Here is an 18,246-nt window from a genome sequence, read left to right as displayed (position 1 = left end):
TGTATCACGGAGGCACTCCGCACTGCTAAAGCTAACTCTCTCTCCTCTGCTCTCATCCTTCTAGACCTATCGGCTGCCTTCGATACTGTGAACCATCAGATCCTCCTCTCCACCCTCTCCGAGTTGGGCATCTCCGGCGCGGCCCATGCTTGGATTGCGTCCTACCTGACAGGTCGCTCCTACCAGGTGGCGTGGCGAGAATCTGTCTCCTCACCACGCGCTCTCACCACTGGTGTCCCCCAGGGCTCTGTTCTAGGCCCTCTCCTATTCTCGCTATACACCAAGTCACTTGGCTCTGTCATAACCTCACATGGTCTCTCCTATCATTGCTATGCAGACGACACACAATTAATCTTCTCCTTTCCCCTCTGATGACCAGGTGGCGAATCGCATCTCTGCATGTCTGGCAGACATATCAGTGTGGATGACGGATCACCACCTCAAGCTGAACCTCGGCAAGACGGAGCTGCTCTTCCTCCCGGGGAAGGACTGCCCGTTCCATGATCTCGCCATCACGGTTGACAACTCCATCGTGTCCTCCTCCCAGAGCGCTAAGAACCTTGGCGTGATCCTGGACAACACCCTGTCGTTCTCAACTAACATCAAGGCGGTGGCCCGTTCCTGTAGGTTCATGCTCTACAACATCCGCAGAGTACGACCCTGCCTCACACAGGAAGCGGCGCAGGTCCTAATCCAGGCACATCTCCCGTCTGGATTACTGCAACTCGCTGTTGGCTGGGCTCCCTGCCTGTGCCATTAAACCCCTACAACTCATCCAGAACGCCGCAGCCCGTCTGGTGTTCAACCTTCCCAAGTTCTCTCACGTCACCCCGCTCCTCCGCTCTCTCCACTGGCTTCCAGTTGAAGCTTCGCATCCGCTACAAGACCATGGTGCTTGCCTACGGAGCTGTGAGGGGAACGGCACCTCAGTACCTCCAGGCTCTGATCAGGCCCTACACCCAAACAAGGGCACTGCGTTCATCCACCTCTGGCCTGCTCGCCTCCCTACCACTGAGGAAGTACAGTTCCCGCTCAGCCCAGTCAAAACTGTTCGCTGCTCTGGCCCCCCAATGGTGGAACAAACTCCCTCACGATGCCAGGACAGCAGAGTCAATCACCACCTTCCGGAGACACCTGAAACCCCACCTCTTTAAGGAATACCTAGGATAGGATAAAGTAATCCCTCTCACCCCCCCCCTTAAAAGATTTAGATGCACTACTGTTCCACTGGATGTCATAAGGTGAATGCACCAATTTGTAAGTCGCTCTGGATAAGAGCGTCTGCTAAATTACTTAAATGTAATGTAAATGTAATCAGGAATGACTCGTGTGCTTGTGTGATGACATGAACGAATAAATGATTGATACAGTAGCCTACATAGAAGTATTGAAATATAGGCCTTAGTAAATGACGGTATTAAAGACTAAGGATGCGCTCTTAGGCCTACAGATCGATGGTGCTATACTAAGCCTACTAATGATAATGACATGACTTATTATTATAATGATCATAAGAATAACAATAAGAAGGATATCAAAGGGGAACAGTGTAAAAACAATCGATCTGGTCTAACGAAAGAAAGTGTAAAGCCTTTAGTACAGCAAAGATTAAAAACAGCCAAATTTGTGAAATAGTTTATCAGACGTGTGGTTGTGTGAGGCTTGGTGCTCACGGAATCAGTAAGCTATTAAACAAACACTCAGACAGGCAACAGAAGCAGGATCTGTCTTATTTCTAGAGATATATGGATGATTTATTTTACTTTTATTGAACTAGGCAAGTCGGTTAAGAACAAATTCTTATTTACAATGACGGCCAAGGAACAGTGGGTTAACGGCCTTGTTCAGAATGACAGATGTTTACCTTGTCAGCTCGGGGATTTGATCTCGCAACCTTTCGGTTACTGGCACAATGCTCTAACCACTAGGCTACCTGTCTCCTAACTCCACCTCATCGTTCTCAACACCTATATGCTGGATAACTTTGCTATTATGCACATAGCAACATGGTCTAGGAAAAGGCACCAATTCAACAGCACACTGATGTGTTTCAGACCTGCGGGCAGTGACCGCTATCCAATGTGAGAGAAAGTGCATGTTATTAAACCAATGTTTTATTAGTGTTGTTCGGTTGTTCTGACAATATAACACAATTACAGTTGCACGTCTTAGACTGATGGACTGGACCATCCCCACGGCCTCCACAATGGATCAGTCCACTCAGACAGGAGCCAATCAGAAAGGTGGCACCATGAATTAATTGTTTTTTTACTAAAGAAATATCGGACGACCAACAGCCAAACAATGGACCAGTTGACTAAAATGGGGTCAGCACTAAGACTTAGCCTATAGGCACTCACTCAGCCCACACACACACACACACACATGGGCATTCCTGTGACGTTTCAGAAAGTTGCATGAAAATAGAATCAATAATGCATTTAGTCTCATGATTAACTTGGGCAAATTAATGAACGTTCTACTAAGTTCAATACATTTATCTTTTTTTAAATATGTTTTAATGTCTGGATTCTGTCCGTGTTCTCCGCAATGCCTATTTTATAGGGCCTTACAATTTATCAATTACCTCAGGCCATGCCCCTTCCCTCCACACCTGTTCCCACTCTTTAATCACCTCTCTGCCTTTTACCTCAGGCCACGTCCCACAGGTTAGAGCATTGGGACAGTAACCAAAAGCTTGCTGGATCGAATCCCCAAGATGACAAGGTAAAAATCTGTCATTCTGCCCCTGAGCAAGGCAGTTAACCCACTGTTCCCCGGGCGCCGAAGACGTGGAGGTCGAATAAGGCAACCCCTAGCCCCTCTCTGATTCAGAGGGGTTGGGTTAAATGCTGAAGACACATTTCAGTTGAAGGCATTCAGTTGAACAACTGACTAGATATCCCCTTTCCCTCCACACCTGTTCCCACTCTCTAATCACCTCTACCTTTTACCTCAGGCCACACCCCTTTCCTCCACACATGTTTCCACTCTAATCACCTCTGGTCTCTAATACAAGTAGCATGCTACCTTTACCTTTATAGATGCCACGGGGTGGCTCTATCCTAACCTGTGTGACATGATGTAAGGTGCCTTTATTATAAAGTGGTAGGGCTGGGTGATTATGGCCAAAATCTCATATCCCGATATAGCATTTTCTGTAAATGTAATGAATAAATAGTTTATATAAAACGACCACATGTAAACATTATTACATTTTAAATTAGAACTCAAAAAGGTAGTTACTCATTTGATTATTTCTACTTTTATTTAGAAACTTTGCAATTTTTCAATTAAGCATGTAACAAAATACTAATGTGTATTTTTTTTAAAGTAAATAGAAAACACTACCCAAAAAATATAGGCCGTAAATATATTTTGGGGGGCTTCCCTGTTTTGCACGTTATTTTGGCATTTAATACGTGTCACATATAAATTTGGTACCTTGGGTCGAGTGTTATGTGTTAACGCCACTGATGAAACCCCCGTTTCTCGACGTGTAAATTGGGGCCATGTCTTTGCAGATGTAAGTTGTAACTGCAGCTGTTATCTCCTTCCATCTTCGTGGTTCTTTGCCATATGGTGTGCCGTGGGCAAAAGCCTCTTACAACGTCTGAGTGGGGGGTTTGTTTTGAGCACTCGACGGTACTTTTTGGGGGTCTCATCCGTAGACTCCGTACTGTTTCACATGATTCTTGAGTAGGTAGGCCTCTCCTTCCAGTTCTCTGCTGCCAATGACTGGAACGAACTACAAAAATCTCTTAAATTGGAAACACTTATCTCCCTCACTAGCTTTAAGCACCAACTGTCAGAGCATCTTACAGATTACTGCACCTGTACATAGCCCACCTATAATTTAGCCCAAACAACTACCTCTTTCCCAACTGTATTTAATTTATTTATTTATTTTGCTCCTTTGCACCCCATTATTTTTATTTCTACTTTGCACATTCTTCCATTGCAAAACTACCATTCCAGTGTTTTACTTGCTATATTGTATTTACTTTGCCACCATGGCCTTTTTTGCCTTTACATCCCTTCTCACCTAATTTGCTCACATTGTATATAGACTTGTTTTTTTTTGTTTTTTTTACTGTATTATTGACTGTATGTTTGTTTTACTCCATGTGTAACTCTGTGTCGTTGTATGTGTCGAACTGCTTTGCTTTATCTTGGCCAGGTCGCAATTGTAAATGAGAACTTGTTCTCAACTTGCTTACCTGGTTAAATAAAGGTGAAATAAATAAATAAAATAAAAAGGTGGTAAGAGGTTAGTGGTGTTTGAGCCTGTTGTTGGGACCGGCCTGCGGCATATTTCGCAGAGGACGGGTTTCTGGGGCTTTTTTCATACACAAACCACGTCCATGCGACCGAAGTAGTCCCTCTTTTAGGTACGAGCTCCATGTTTGTTTGTGTTGCCAATTTCCTTCCACACAGGACACGCAAAGCGTGGTGCGATTGACGAAAAATATTGCCGTCAAGTGTGATTTGCGACAAGGTAATAAAGACGTTTTTCTATCGTCACCCGCTATATATCGTCATATCGCCTAGCCCTATATTACGGTGTAGAAGTATTAAGAATCTGTATTGCTGCCCTGTCGCTATAGTAACTTAAGCATGTACAGAGCCTTCAGAAAGTATTCAGACCCCTTGATGTTTCCCCACATTTTGTTGTTACAGCCTGGATTCAATTGAGATTGTGTCACTGGCCTACACACAATAGCCCATCATGTCAAAGTGGAATTATGTTGATATTTTTTTTAATTAATAAAAAATTAAAAGCGGAAATGTCTTGAGCCAATAAGTATTCAACCCCTTTACAGCAAGTATTTTTAAAAAAAAAGTAAAGGAGTAAAAATGTGCTTAACAAGTCACATTGATTTGCATGGACTCTGTGTGCAATAATGGTGTATAACATGATTATTGAATGACTACCTCATCTCTGTACCCTGTACCCCACACATACAATAATCTGTAAGGTCCCTCAGTCGAGCAGTGAATTTCAAACAGATTCAACCACAAATACCAGGGAGGTTTTCCAGTGCCTCGCAAAGAAGGGCACCTATTGGTAGATGTGTAAAAAATAAATATATAACAGACATTGAATATCCCTTTGAGCAGGGTGAAGTTATTGATTACACTTTGGATAACGTATCAATACACCCAGTCACTACAAAGATACAGGCGTCCTTCCTAACTCAGTTGCCGGAGAGAAAAGAAACCACTCAGCAATTTCACCGTGGCCAATGGTGACTAAAACAATTAAGGAGTTTAATACATTGTAGTTACTCTACAATACTAACCTAATGAAAGAGTGAAAAGGAAGCCTGTACAGAATAAAAAATATTCAAAAACATGCATCCTGTTTGCAATAAAACACTGAAGTAAAACTGATTTTTTTTTTTATAAAGAAATTAACTTTATGTCCTGAATACAAAGCGTTATGTTTGGGGCACATCCAACATTACAACACTGAGTACCACTCATATTTCCAAGCATGGTGGTGGCGGCTTCATCATGTTGCGGCTATACGTGTCATCGGCAAGGACTAGGGAGTTTTTAGAATGAAAATAATTGGAATAGAGCTAAGCACAGGCAAAATCCTGGACAAAAACCTGGTTCAGTCTGTTCCAACAGACATTCACCTTTCATCAGGACAATAACCTACAACACAAGGTCAAATATACACTGGAATTGCTTACTAAGATGACATTGAATGTTCCTAGTTACAGTTTTGACTTAAATCAGCTTGACAATATATGGCAATACTTAAAAATGGTTGTCTAGCAATGATCAACAACCAACTTGCCAGAGCTTGAAGTTTGCAAGTATTGTACAATCCAGGTGTGCAACGCTCTTACCCAGAAAAACTCACAGCTCTAATCACTGCCAAAGATGACTATAATATGTATTGAATCAGGGGTGTTAATTCTTATGTAAATGATACATTGCTGTATTTAATTTTAAATAAATTTGCTAACTTCTAAAAACATGTTTAAACTTGTATCGGATATTGTGTGTAGATGAGTGAGAGAAATCTGTAATCCATTTTGAATTCAGGCTGTAACAACAAAATCTGGAATAAGTCAAGGGGTATGAATACTTTCTGAAGGCACTGTATCAGAGGCCTGCAACACCTGTTCTGGACAGCCCATCCACATGGTGTGCAGGCTCTTGTTCCATACCAGCACTAACACAGTGGGTTCAGCTAAATCAAATAACCATAATCCTCAATTTAGCCCTTATTACTTGACATTCGTATGGGTATGAATACGTTCTAAAGGCACTGTAGCTATGGCTTATGATATGTCCCTTTTGTATCACCATGACCTGTTTGATATGCTAATGCCCTCCTCTGTCATGTTTAGTCCTGGCAGTCTCATACATGTGTAACTATATGTTAAGCCTAGTCATATGGCATTACTTCATGATTTATGCACCTTTGTTGATGTGTTCCTATTGCGTTTCTCTAGTCTCTCTTCTAGACCGCCACTTCCTACCTTACCGTGCTACCGGCCCCAACTCCAACCCTTCCCCCATATGCAACTGTGTTTATTATAAATACTCTCAACGTGGATTATCAACCTCCATCTCCTAAATGTGTTCTGACCGATGCTGCAACACCCCGGAACTAGCCTATACAGTCCACATAGTCCTTTTATTTTTGAAATCGTAGCTACTGTAAATAGTATAGCTAGTACTAAGTAATGTGGGTGGGTCTACATTGGGGCTATTGAAGTGATGATAAAAAAATGTAATGTCGACTTCTAGCTAATCTCGGTTACCCAGAAGTAAATTATCACTAAGCCTTACTTGGTGGAAAATAGTTCAGGACTGTTGCTCCTCTTCATCACTGCTAGTAAACAAAACAAGCTAACGTTAGCTAGCTAACAGTAGATAGGTTGTTGGCCCTCAGTAGCGGTTAATCTTCCAATGAGGTTTTCACTGACGATTGATAATGGAAGCCAGACTTTATTCACGCTCATAAATAGTTCAACAGACCATAAACTCACCTTTAAAAATAGCCCTGTCGTCAGTTGCTTGGCTGAGTAAGGACACGCGACGAAAAGCAGGAACGTAAACTTCCGCCCGCGTTTCTAAAAACGGAAGTGGCGTTATATTTGTGCTGCCGTCAGTTAGATACTGTAGGTATGGAGCCAGCAACTCAACGGCTTTGCAATAAATCAAAAATATAAGGCAGCTGAAAATGATATAGTATTGATACTTCTTCCCTTCTGCCACTACCAAAACGCTAGAGAATTAAATAGTTAAACTCTATTAAAAAAAGGGGCAGGACAGGCCAGTCACAGAGCAAGCTAGCAAAGTTAACTAGCATCGTTAGCATTGGTGTGTGGATGTTGTGTTTGCAGCAGTGGTACTAACATCTGAATTACCATAATTTGTTAGACATCCAGAGTTTTTACCGGATACTAAAGGAATTATTACATGTTGCCCAGAGTTGAAGTGATAATGCAGGGTAAGTATATACTGAGTACTGATGACAAGTAGTGTTCATGTTAACGCAAGAACCCCTGCTCTATTGTTACATAACAGTTGCGTTTGGTAAATTATATTTACATTATAACATGTGTTTGCATGTTTTACTTCTGTGGTTTGAAGTAGACTTTCTTCTAAAGCAACAGTCCAGTGTCAGGCCTGTGATACTTTAACCAGTGTGTCTTCATATTTTATGACCAACAGAAACCCTTCCCACACTGAGCAGTGGAAAGGCTTCTTTCCTGTGTGGCTCAGCTGGTATCTATTTAAGGTCTGTAAAAGAGGGACAACTCTTCCCACAAAAAGAGCAGTAGTTCAACTCGTTCCCTTTGAGTTACTCTTTAGTTTGCTATTCCCCCATTGACCACAGGGGTAAGTTTTCTTTCTTTTGAGAGTCTGTTGGGGTGATTTAAGGTCAATTGGACAAATAAAACTGTCTCTACAGTCTGAGCAGGGTTGGGGCCTACAAGTGTGTCTTCTCAACTCCTCTGGCTCATAGAAACTAGTGAAGCAGTCCATGCAGTGGTGATGTTTCTGTCTTGTGTTCCTCTGTCTGTGTTGTTTATGGTTTCCTGATGCTGTGGAACTGGGCTCACTGTCTGAACCTGGGTTGGAAATCTCTTCTGTGGGAATATGGACAGATATGGGGTTAGAATCAGGAACAGAGCATTGGATGGGCTTTAAAGAGCAACTTCCCCTAAAAAATAAAAATAAATCCTTTGAAAACAGCCTGTGGCGTCGATATAAGTCAGAAACATTTAGTCTAGTGTCACAATTGACTACAAATTGTAAATAGGATAATTCAAATCAAATGTATTTATATAGCCCTTCGTACATCAGCTGATATCTCAAAGTGCTGTACAGAAACCCAGCCTAAAACCCCAAACAATGCAGGTGTAGAAGCACGGTGGCTAGGAAAAACTCCCTAGAAAGGCCAAAACCTAGGAAGAAACCTAGAGAGGAACCAGGCTATGTGGGGTGGCCAGTCCTCTTCTGGCTGTGCCGGGTGGAGATTATAACAGAACATGGCCAAGATGTTCAAATGTTCATAAATGATCAGCATGGTCGAATAATAGTAAGGCAGAACAGTTGAAACTGGAGCAGCAGCATGGCCAGGTGGACTGGGGACAGCAAGGAGTCATCATGTCAGGTAGTCCTGGGGCATGGTCCTAGGGCTCAGGTCAGTTGAAACTGGAGCAGCAGCATGGCCAGGTGGACTGGGGACAGCAAGGAGTCATCATGTCAGGTAGTCCTGGGGCATGGTCCTAGGGCTCAGGTCCTCCGAGAGAGAGAAAGAAAGAGAGAAGGAGAGAATTAGAGAACGCACACTTAGATTCACACAGGACACCGAATAGGACAGGAGAAGTACTCCAGATAACAAACTGAGCCTAGCCCCCCGACACAAACTACTGCAGCATAAATACTGGAGGCTGAGACAGGAGGGGTAATTATGGTCTTTTTTATTTTACCTTTATTTAACTAGGCAAGTAGGTTAAGAACAAAATCTTATTTTCAATGACGGCCTAGGAACAGTGGGTTAACTGCCTTGTTCAGGGGCAGAACGACAGATTTTTACCTTGTCAGCTCTTGCAACCTTTCGGTTACTAGTCCAACACTAACCACTAGGCTACCCTGCCGCCTCAGTCTCGTTTTAAAATGGAATTTGATCTTCAGTGCGTCACAAGTAAATTAAGGTTGGGTTTGGATTACAATTATGTCAACAAATCATGCCTCCTTTTGCCATTCTCCAAGTGCAAATCGCCCCTCTGCCCACTTCGAGTCCCTTCATTGAATGGGGCTCTGTTGTTTCATTGCCCCCAACGCGTTCAAAGGATTATGGCCGTTTGAGACTGAAAAGCCCTATACGAACTGACCCTGTAATGCTTCCAGCAGATGCACAGGGTATACTTTGCATGCCCAGCCAAAGGACCCTATCATGAGGAAAGCATACCCTGTGCATCTGCTGGAAGCATTACCACTGGGAACCAACAAACTCCAACCACCTATTCATGCCCAGCCAAAGGACCCCATCATGAGGAATAGGTGGTTGGAGTTTGTTGGTCCCCAGTGGTGGTGAGTATACCGCTAGCTAGACCATAGACTGCTGGTTATGAATACAGTCCATTCGGAAAGTATTCAGACCCCTTGATGTTTCCCCACATTATGTTGTTACAGCCTGGATTCAATTGGGATTTTGTGTCACTGGCCTACACACAATAGCCCATCATGTCAGAGTGGACATTTTTTTTTATATATAAAAAAATTAAAAGCTGAAATGTTTTGAGTCAAGTATTCAACCCCTTTACGGCCTAAAAAAGTAAAGGAGTAAAAATGTGCTTAAGTCACATAATAATTTGCATGGACTCTCTGTGTGCAATAATGGTGTTTAACATGATTTTTTGTAATGACTACCTCATCTCTGTCCCCCACACCTACAATTATCTGTAAGGTTCCGCATTCGAGTAGTGAATTTCAAACACAGATTCAACCACAAATACCAGGGAGATTTTCCAGTGCCTCGCAAAGAAGGGCACCTATTGGTAGATGTGTAAAAAATATATAAGACATTGAATATCCCTTTGAGCAGGGGGAAGTTATTGATTACACTTTGGATGGTGTAGCAATACACCCAGTCACTACAAAGATACAGGCGTCCTTCCTAACTCAGTTGCCGGAGAAAAAAGAAACCACTCAGCGATTTCACCGTAGACTTTAAAACAGTTGAGTTTAATGGCTGTGATTGGAGAAATGAGGATGGATCAACATTTGACTTACTCCTCAATACTAACATAATGAAAGATTCAAAAGGAAGCCTGTACAAAATAAAAAAATATTCAAAAACATGCATCCTGTTTGCAATAAAATACTAAAGCAAAACTGGAAAAAAAAGTAACAAAGAAATTAACTTTATGTCCTGAATACAAAGCGTTATGTTTGGGGCAAATCCAACAACACAACACTCTAAGTACCACTTCTCATATTTCCAAGCATGGTGGTGGCTTCATCATATTGTGGGTATGCGTGTCATTGGCAAGGACTAGGACGTTTTTTTTAGAATGAAAATAAATAGAATAGCACAGGCAGAATCCTAGACGAAAACTTGGTTCAGTCTGTTCCAACAGACATTCACCTTTCATCAGAACAATAACCTACAACACTTATGTGCCTTTTACTGAGGAGTGGCTTCCATCTGGCCACTCTACCATAAAGCCCTGAGAGCTGCAGAGATGGTTGTCCTTCTAGAAGGTTCTCCCATCTCCACAGAGGATCTCTGGAGCTCTGTCAGAGTGACCATCGGGTTCTTGGTCACCTTCCTGACCAAGGCCCTTCTCCCTCGAATGCTCAGTTTGGCCGGGCAGCCAGCTCTATAAAGAGTCTTGGTGGTTCCAATCTTCTTCAATTTAAGAATGATGGAGGCCACTGTGTTCTTGGGGACCTTCAATGCTGCAGACATCTTTTGGATCTGTGCCTCGACACAATCCTGTCTCAGAGCTAATTTCTAAAAAAACTGTTTTCGCCTTGTCATTACAAGATATTGTGTGTGAGGACTTAAAACAAATCTATTTTAGAATAAGGCTGTAATGGAACAAAATGTGTATAAAGGGTAAGGGGTCTGAATATTTTCCAAATGCACATTTATAATATTAGAAAGGAACTCAGGGATGGCAGGTAGCCTAGTGGTTAAGAACATTGGGCCAGTAGGTTGCTGGTTCGAATAGGGAGAAATAACATGGGTGTTTTCATTAGTCGAATTCAGTTGCAATACATTTTGCAACTGAAACCGTTGACTCCAAACGGAAAACGATTTGCATTAACAAGAATTTCTATTGGACAAATTAAAAGGGATACTTCGGGATTTTGGCAATGGTGCTCTTTATCTACTTCCCCAGTCAGATTAACTCATGGATACCATTTTTATGTCTCTGTGTCCAGTATGTAGGAAGTTAGGTCGTTTTGTAAGCCAATGCTAACTAGCATTAGCGCAGCTACACCACAGACTTCAAGTCATTGCGCTAATGCTAGTTAGCAACTTCCTTCAAACTGCATGCAGTCATAAAAAGTATCCACGAGATCATTTAACTCTGGAGAAGTAGATAAAGGTCTTAATTTCCAAAATCCCTAAGTATTCCTTTAAGGTAGGTCCCCTCCCGGTTGACTAAATGTTTAGCAAAATAATACAACTAATCAATACCCCTGGTGTGAAGGGAAGGGCCTTCAGGGGTATCCATATAGATTCAGCTGCAAACTGACCACAACTAATCACAATCATTTCATACCTTGATTACATTGGGACATGATCACATCTTTTTTTTCGTGTAATAATTTGAAATTCCTAAATTAAACACATTTTTAGCTGAATTTCTAGTGATTAGTTTTTTCTTTACCCAAAATTGATCCCCCCCCCAAAAAAAATAAAAAATAATAATGTAGATACTTTTACAACTGAAAGGCCCCCCAAAAATCACTTGCTGGATGTTTTTTTAAAAGTTAATCATTCATTTTGGAAGCTGCCTTGCAAGATATCACTCTGGTCGACGGTGAAGTCGGCTCAAATCAAAGGTCACGTAGGTTAATTACGTGGGGTAATGAGTAGGATGTGTTGACACATGCAAAAGTGATTTTTTTTTTAATAAAAAGGCTGTCTTCCCAATACAAACTAGTTTGAAAATTCAAACATGTACTTTATGGAAAATATCTGTGTTTCTGAACGATGTATCATGCTGCTTTATTGACAATATGACCAAGTAGCGCAGATCGCTTTTCAATATGAGCATCCCTCACCGGCTTCACTCGGGTCAAGTGACGGACCACAGCCCAGTGTAACCCAGGCCAGTTTAATCAGTGTCACGACCTTTCACAACAAGTTGATTTAGCTGAACCTGCTGTGTTTGTGCTGGGATGGAATTAAAGCCTGCACCACATGTGGATGGGCTGTCCAGAACAGGAGTTACAGGCCTCTGATATACTGTTATTAACTGACAGATGTCATTAAGCATTTGAGTAAACTGTCCTTATAAAATTGTTATTGTACATATGTCGTATTTTAGCAGGGCCTTGGGAGTATTGGATAGTAACTCTTGATCCAATACATTTTAAGGGTGCTTTAAACGACTCAAGTCCGTGCTCGCAAATTAGTCTTATCACCACAGACAGGCGTTTGGCTGAGACACCCCAGCGGCTTGGCTTATGTCAGCATTTCTTTTTACACGAATCAATCCATTAAAATGTCACAGCCAGTAAAAATCTAAATCTGGACATGAGAGGTCAGATGCTTGTGGCATGGATCCACAAAACCACCAGTCTTGGCTAGGTTAATTCAGATCTTATTTCCCAGGTCACATCTCTTTCTGTAAATCTATTACCGTGTCAGCAATGTGAGGACCTCGTGGTTTGACTAATAAGGTCAATATAATGTGCTGGCCTGTATCAGATCTCTCTGTGGTCCACAGTAAAGGTATGAGGTGTTCACCTTTCAGCATGCAGTGTGAAGTCAATGGAGGGATAAATGTAATATTAATCTAATACATTTACAAGAAGAAACAGTTGGATCAAATGGGGAGCTGTTGTGTTTTTCAGCAAGATTTACAGATCTTTAGACAAACAAGTAGTCAACAGTATTACCCCCTGCCAGTGACCTTCTAACATGGCCATGATCCAAAACTGTGTGTCAGAAATACATGCAGCCTGAAGTCATTTATAGAGTAGTGGCCCGAGGGCACACACTTAATGTGTTGTGAAATGCAATGTTTTTATCTCATATCTGCCTTATTTTGCTGGAGCCCAGGAAGAGTAGCTGCTGCTTTGCCAGGAACTAAATGGGATCCATAATAAACCCCAGGAAGAGTAGCTGCTGCTTTGGCAGGAACTAATGGTGATCCATAATAAATACAAGCCCAGTTATGTCAAGTTGGCTGGATGTCCTTTGGGTGGTGGACCATTCCTGATACACATGGGAAACTTGAGCAGGAAATACCCAGCATCGTTGCAGTTCTTGACTCAAACCGGTGCGCCTGGCACCTACTACCATACCCCGTTCAAAAGTACTTAAATATTGTCTTACCCGTGGCACACATACACAATCCATGTCTCAATTGTATCAAGGCTTAAAAATCATTCTTTAACCTGTCTCCCCCCCTTCACCTATACTGATTGAAGTGGATTTAACAGGTGACATCAACAAGGGATCATAGCTTTCACCTGGTCAGTCTGTCATGGAAAGAGCATGTGTCCTTAATGTTTTTAATTTGAAGGCAGCTTAATGTGAATACTGGGCAAGAGGTGTGTAGACTTTCACTAGCGACTGTATATACAGGTTTAATATGTGAATTCTGACCAAATAGGTTCAATATTGTAAAATAATTTTCATTGTGGTAATATAATGACCCAAGTATCTCACCTGCATCTGGATGGAGTAGTCCTGCTTGTAATTGAAGTAGTCCTGCTTGTAATTGAAGTAGTCCTGCTTGTAATTGAAGTAGTCCTGCTTGTAATTGAAGTAGTCCTGCTTGTAATTGAAGTAGTCCTGCTTGTAATTGAAGTAGTCCTGCTTGTAATTGAAGTAGTCCTGCTTGTAATTGAAGTAGTCCTGCTTGTAATTGCAGTAGTCCTGCTGTTGTTCAGGGATTGATTTGCACTTTTTGCACCAAAGTACGTTCATCTCTAGGAGACAGAACATATCTCCTTCCTGAGCAGTATGACGGCTGCGTGGTCCCATGGTGTTTATACTTGCGTACTCTTGTTTGTACAGATCAACGCGGTACCTTCAGGTATTTGGAAATTGCTCCCAAGGATGAACCAGACTTGTGGAGGTCTACAGTTTTTTTTTCTGACATTGTGGCCGATTTCTTTTGATTTCCCCAAGATGTCAAGCAAAGAGGCCCTGACTTTGAAGGAAGGCCTTGAAATACATCCACAGTAGAGGTCGACCGATTAATCGGAATAGACGATTTAATTAGGGCCGATTTCAAGTTTTCATAACAAACAGTAATCAGCGTTTTTAGAGACCGATTATGGCTGATTACATTGCACTCCACACGGAGACTGCGTGGCAGACTGACAACCTATTACGCGAGTGCAGCAAGGAGCCAAAGTAAGTTGCTAGCTAGCATTAAACTTATCTTATAAAAAAACAATCTTAACAATCACTAGTTAACTACACATGTTTGATGATATTACTAGTTTATCTAGCTTGTCCTGCGTTTGCATATAATCGATGCGGTGCCTTTTAATTTATCATCGAATCACAGCCTACTTCGCCAAACAGGTGATGATTTAACAAGCGCATTTGCGAAAAAAGCACTGTCGTTGCACCAGTGTGGACCTAACCATAAACATCAATGCCTTCCTTAAAATCAATACACAAGTATATATTTTTAAACCTGCATATTTAGTTAATATTGTCCGGTAACATTAATTTCTTTTAACTAGGGAAATTGTGTCACTTCTCTGTACAAGCAGAGTCTGGGTATATGCAGCAGTTTGGGCTGCCTGGCTCGTTGCGTACTGTGTGAAGACCATTTCTTCCTTACAAAGACCGTAATTAATTTGCCAGAATTGTACATAATTATGACATAACATTAAAGGTTGCGCAACGTAACAGCAATATTTAGACTTAGGGATGCCACCCGTTCGATAAAATACAGAATGGTTCCCTATTTCACTGAATGAATCAAATGTTTTGTTTTCAAAATGATAGTTTCCGGATTTGACCATATTAATGACCTAAAGCTCGTATTTCTGTGTGTTATTATAATTAAGTCTATGATTTGATATTTGATAGAGCAGTCTGACTGAGCGGTGGTAGGCAGCAGCAGGCTCGTAAGCATTCATTCAAACAGCACTTTCCTGCGTTAGCCAGCAGCTCTTTGCTGTGCTTCAAGTATTGTGCTGTTTATGACCTCAAGCCTATCAACTCCCAAGATTAGGCTGGCAATACTATAGTGCCTAAAAGAACATCCAATAGTCAAAGGTATATGAAATACAAATGGATTCGGGAGAAATAGTCCTATAACTACAACCTAAAACTTCTTACCTGGGAATATTGAAGACTCATGTTAAAAGGAACCACCAGCTTTCATATGTTCTCAGGAAGGAACTTAAACGTTAGCTTTTTTACATGGCACATATTGCACTTTCTTCAACACTTTGTTTTTGCATGATTTAAACCAAATTGAACAGGTTTCATTATTTATGAGACTAAATAGATTTTGATGTATTATATTATTTAAAATAAGTGTTTATTCAGTATTGTTGTAATTGTCATTATTACAAATATATATATTAAAAATCGGCCGATTTAATCGGTATGGGCCCTTTTTTGTTCTCCAATAATCGGTATCGGCGATAAAATCATAATCGATCGACCTCTAATCCACAGGTGCACCTCCAATTGACTCAAATTATGTCAATTAGCCTAACAGAAGCTTCTAAAGCCATGACATCACTTTCTGGAATTTTCCAAGCTGTTTAAAGGCACAGCCAACTGAGTGTATGTAAACTTCTGACCCACTGGAATTGTGATACAGTGAATTAAGTGAAATAATCTGTTTGTTAACAATTGCTGGAAAAATTACTTGTCATGCACAAAGCAGATGTCCCAACTGACTTGCCAAAACTAGTTTAACAAGAAATTTGTGGAGTGGTTGAAAAAAGTTAATGACTCCAACCTAAGTGTATGTAAACTTCCAACTTCAACTGTGTGTGTGTGTATGTGTATGTGTATATATATATATATTTTACTTTACTGCTCTAGGGATGTAATTATTTTTGGGATAATCTTATTTACTGTTATGTATTGTTTAAAAAAATATTTGTTCACTATTTATGTGAGGTGCAATGCAGAGAACGCCGGAAGAATTATAATTTAATTACCATAGTGAATTATTGTAATGTTTGTTTATGTGTCAATAAGGGATGGGTTGCCAATTAGCGATTTCACACAAAAATACAATGTCATTCATTCGGTAGAAACAAAGTCAAATTGATTGTCTAATTGATTAATGCATTAATAGGTCTCTGAAAAATTCAGATGTGAAACATTTAAATTGTAATGATATTTGACTCAAATGCCCAACGATTGAACAGAGCATTCTGTCTGGATTAATTGCCATTCTGTAACTATGGAAACGGCAACAAAATTGCTGTGGTATCGTTTTGGTATTGAGTATCGTGATACTAAACCTGGTATCAAAGTCAAAATTCTGGTATCGTGACAACACTTTCAGGAACAGTAAGAGCATTAAAAGGGGGCTTTAAAATACTTGTTGATTCAAGCATAATAATCATTTTGGAATCCCCAGTGGGCGCCAAGGCACCAACTTCTCTCTGTTCTCCACACCTGAACTTACCTGGGTCAGTGATACTATCTACTTCTAGATCTGGAGCAGACACTTCCCTGTTCTCCTCTTCTTCTTTGACTTGTATCTCAGCTTCCTCTTTCACTCCTCTCTCTTTCTTCTCCTCTTTGACTCTTCTCCTCCACCACCTTTTCTTCTTCTTCTTTAAGTTCTACTTTAAGTTCTCTCTCTTCCCCTATCACAATCACATTGACTTCCAGTGGTTGACTGCAGTCCTCCAGCTTCACTGACACCATCTCTAGACCCTGCTGTGAGCTTCTCTGTGATGGAACACCACAGCCAGAACCCGGGGAATCCATGGGCTTGGGTTCAGCCATAGTAGGCCCATGTGGTAGGTGGTTTAGTCATAAGAGGCAGTGAAGGGTGAGTTACACATAGCTAGCTAAAGCTACATTCCAAATACATTTTCTAAAGTCGTAGCTTACTAGCTAGCTATCTGTAGCAAGTTGTTAAAATTACAACTTTTCTCATCACAGGTTAGGTTAACTTTAATGACTTACTACGCAATGAGACATTTAGCCAATTGTTACCCAAACGTATATCTATTATTTACTCTGAGGTGAAATCAGACTACATGGGTTCTACTAGGTAGCCTCAGGCTAGCCCTTGATCATGACCCTCAGTTCCATTCAATTACTCATAAGTCATTGGACGAAGGTATCTTCTGTACGGGGTAGTTTTTGATACACACCTTTTTAGGCTTAGGGTTCCCACACAGCAATATCTCCATGTTACTGCACGTGTTTACAGAAGACAGAGGGACCACCTGTGCTAATTAGCATGCTCCTAGCACCTGTGTGTAACGGAAGAAGGCCGCCTGAAACGTGTTGTAACTGAAAAATACTGTCGGCTGCAACTATGATAAAGCCGGTTACAAGTGTAAATTTTGTATTTATGAAATTATTTTTGATGTCATATGAAAGTAGATGGCTTTATGTTTCTAAAACCGTATCGCAACAGAGCATCGATTCACGTTTATATGGCTGTTTTGGCTGCCAGAGCCAGTCTACTTCTAAAAATACCATAAGGTGCTTGGACCTTAAGAGTAAGGGTAGGCTCCTTAAGAGTACATATTAGGTTAGCTAAATAAACATTAACAAAAGGTGGTGATATATGCTTCGCCTTTTACTCTGCTGGTAACACAACAAGCTAGCTAAAAGTATAGTAGCTAGATATCTGCCCTTGGTAGACATCATTCCACAAATTTGACTTTCACTGTGGATTTGCAATGGGAGTAGGGGTTTATTTACGCTCATAAATAGCTCAACAGATCATAAACTCACCTTTGAAAGTTGTAGAGTAGCTAAGATTAATTATCGTCAATTGTTGACGGAACGAGAGGAAAACTATCAGGAACGTAACTTCCGCGTTCTACATCTCTTATTCTATGGTA

At 41.1% G+C, this 18,246-nt stretch overlaps 1 protein-coding gene across 9 annotated transcripts in view; it reads right to left on the bottom strand.

Annotated features, from left to right (window-relative positions):
* Positions 1-18,246, bottom strand: part of LOC115117214 (zinc finger protein 664-like) — a 440,815-nt gene extending 422,569 nt beyond the window's left edge. The window contains exons 1-3 of one of the 9 annotated variants that reach the window (XM_065000982.1): positions 18,137-18,244; positions 13,895-17,646; positions 7,014-8,776 (exon numbers count right to left, since the gene is read on the bottom strand). In XM_065000982.1, coding sequence (XP_064857054.1) covers positions 8,735-8,776; positions 13,895-14,212 — 360 coding nt within the window. In that variant the 5' untranslated portion in view covers positions 14,213-17,646; positions 18,137-18,244 and the 3' untranslated portion in view covers positions 7,014-8,734. Of the gene's footprint in view, positions 1-3,444; positions 4,229-6,813; positions 6,857-7,013; positions 17,647-18,136 lie in introns of those variants that run through there. The other 8 variants (XM_065000978.1, XM_065000977.1, XM_065000976.1 and 5 more) reach the window with 8 other exon arrangements.

Source organism: Oncorhynchus nerka, linkage group LG15, assembly GCF_034236695.1.
Source record: "Oncorhynchus nerka isolate Pitt River linkage group LG15, Oner_Uvic_2.0, whole genome shotgun sequence".
NCBI classification, from domain to species: domain Eukaryota; kingdom Metazoa; phylum Chordata; class Actinopteri; order Salmoniformes; family Salmonidae; genus Oncorhynchus; species Oncorhynchus nerka.
This window is presented reverse-complemented; position numbering and strand designations above follow the sequence as displayed.